General features: G+C 39.9%; 1 protein-coding gene across 1 annotated transcript; it reads right to left on the reverse strand.

Annotated features, from left to right (window-relative positions):
• Nucleotides 1-2,079, reverse strand: LOC133307252 (uncharacterized). The gene is made up of 3 exons (XM_061507731.1): nt 2,053-2,079; nt 1,250-2,001; nt 1-154 (listed from the first exon to the last, which is right to left on the reverse strand). Exons 1-3 carry the CDS (start codon nt 2,077-2,079, stop codon nt 1-3), a joined length of 933 nt encoding a protein of 310 aa, XP_061363715.1.
• Between the last annotated feature and the right edge of the window lie 392 nt (nt 2,080-2,471).

Genomic DNA, 2,471 nt, shown 5'->3' on the forward strand with positions numbered 1-2,471 from the left:
TCAATCCTCCTCCATATTAGTAGTGGGTGTATCCTCATCTCCTGCATCCTCCTGGTAATCTCTAACTGTGGCCTTAGCAGCAGTAGCATCATCAGCATAATATATATCAGCAGCATCTTGTGTAGTGTCTGCAGTCATATCAGCATTCGAGTATCTATCATGTTTGAAAAGTTAGTGCAATTTCCACAAAACAATTCCCAGATTTATATTCAGATGCATCTGAAAATAATAATGAGTATATTGAACTGAAATACTTTAACAGCATGCATAATGTCAATGATGAGCGCGCTTAAGCGCAGTAATGAGCGCGCTTAAGCGCAGTAATGCGCGCTTAAGCGCGCTTAAGCAGTGAGGAATGGGATAAAATTTTATTTAGCGCGCTTAAGCTTCCTCTCTCGCGCCTAAGCGCGGAGAGGCAATGAGTTATGGTCATTTTTATTGTTTATCGCGCTTAAGCTTCCCCTTGGGAACTTAAGCGCGCTCTTCGTATGGGATTTTTCAATCGTGGAGCGCGCTTAAGCGCGATCCAGAGCGCTTAAGCGCGCTAAGGCCGAGATAAATTTCACTTTTGGGGGCTTAAGCCTCCTTTAGGGGCTTAAGCTCTCAATACTTAGAAAATTTTCTCCATATTTTCCTATTCCTTGCATGCTTGTTCAACTCTAAAGCTAACCCTTATGCTCTATAATTCCTTTACTCACAAATCATATAATTTAATAAGATTCGCGTACTTAGGTATGCTTCATTCCCACTTTTACCTGAAATTTCATCTCAACACAAATTGATCATCTAACTTAATGTTTTTATTTTTACGGAACTAAAAATTAAACTAAGCTAAGAATTATTAAAATAAACTAAACTAAAATTAAAATACTGAATGCTAAAATGCTGAAAAACTAAAAAAAATTGGGTTGCCTCCCACAAGCGCTTGTTTTACGTCACGAGCCTGACGTACCTCTTTTATGTTCATGGTGGCTCAAAGCATGGGCTTGGTGATGACCAAGCTCCAACATTCAGAAATGGTGTCCTCCCATAGTACTCTTGTGCATATGAGTGAGATGTAGTAGGCTCAATAGCTTTGAATTTGGTGTTTACGTGCTTTCCCTTGCTCCTGAGCTTCTCCATTTTAACCTTTGGCTTACTTTCTTGAGAAGATTTCTCTTTGTACTCTTCTTCTCCTTTTTTCTCACTAATATAGTAGACTTGATCTTCCGCTTGAGTTATAGGTGAGGGGACTTCTTTATCAAAGAACTTGAAAATTGCCTGCTCCCCGTCTACCCGTAAGATCAACTCTCTTTTTGGTACATCAATCAGCGCTCCTGAGGTTGCCAAGAAAGGTCTTCCGAAGATCATAGGAATAGTAGAATTTTCCTCTATATCAAGGATGACAAAATCAACAGGAATGATGAATTTGTCAACCTTTACCAGTATGTCCTCAATGATTCCATAAGCTTGTTTTGTAGAGCGGTCAGCCAGTTGAACTATTGTCTTGGTTGGCCTTACTTCAGTGATCCCCAGTTTCTTCATCATAAATAGTGGCATCACGTTGATGCTGGCACCGAGATCACATAGAACATTTTTCACTTCCATATTGCCTATGTTGCATGGAATGCTGAATCTTCCTGGATCTTTAAGTTTTGGAGGCAACTTTTTCTGGATAATGGCACTGCATTCCTCTGTCAGAGTCACCGTCTCACATTCTTGTAGCTTACGCTTTCGTGATAGAAGATCTTTCATGAACTTTGCGTAATTGGGCATGTTCTCCAAGGCTTCCGTAAACGAGATATTAATTTGTAGCTTCTTAAAAATGTCAAGGAACCTGGAGTACTGTTGCTTTTGAATTTCTTCTCTGAACCTCTGTGGGTATGGAATCTTTGCATAAGGTGAGAGCTCCAATGGCTTTTCTTGCCTTTCTTGAGCTTTCTTTTTCTCCCATTTGAACTCTTTCTTTTCAGGAACAGATTTCTCTACAGCAGATTCTTTAGCAACTCCCTTTTCTTTTTCCTTTTCAGTTGCAGGTTCATCATCTTTATTTTTCTCAACTGAAGGCTTTACCTCAGGTTCAATGGCTTTCTCACTCATAGTAGTAATTGCATTACAGTGTTCCCTACTTGGATTTGGAATAGTGTTACCTGAAAAAGTTCCTTGAACTCTTTCAGTGAACTGCTTTGATAGCTAGCCAATCTGAGTTTCAAGATTCCGGATATAAGCTTCTTGATTCCGGAATTAGGCCCTTGTCTCTTGCATAAAGGCTGAAATGTCCTCTCTGAAATTATTGGAACTTTGAATGTAATCTGCAGTGGTCTTGGATAGTTGTGCAAAGGCCTTCTCCCATTCTGATTGTTGTGGAGGTTGTTGTTGCACTGGCATAGGAGGATTCAGTTGATGGTTCGAACTGTAACTAAATCCCGGGTGTTGATTTTGATTTTGATTTCTCCACCCTTGATTCTGGTTATTGCCGTATTGGTTCCTCC

Source organism: Gastrolobium bilobum, unplaced genomic scaffold (genome assembly GCF_033153095.1).
Source record: "Gastrolobium bilobum isolate Gb01-03AN ecotype WA unplaced genomic scaffold, APGP_CSIRO_Gbil_v1 utg16198, whole genome shotgun sequence".
In the NCBI taxonomy this organism is placed as follows: domain Eukaryota; kingdom Viridiplantae; phylum Streptophyta; class Magnoliopsida; order Fabales; family Fabaceae; genus Gastrolobium; species Gastrolobium bilobum.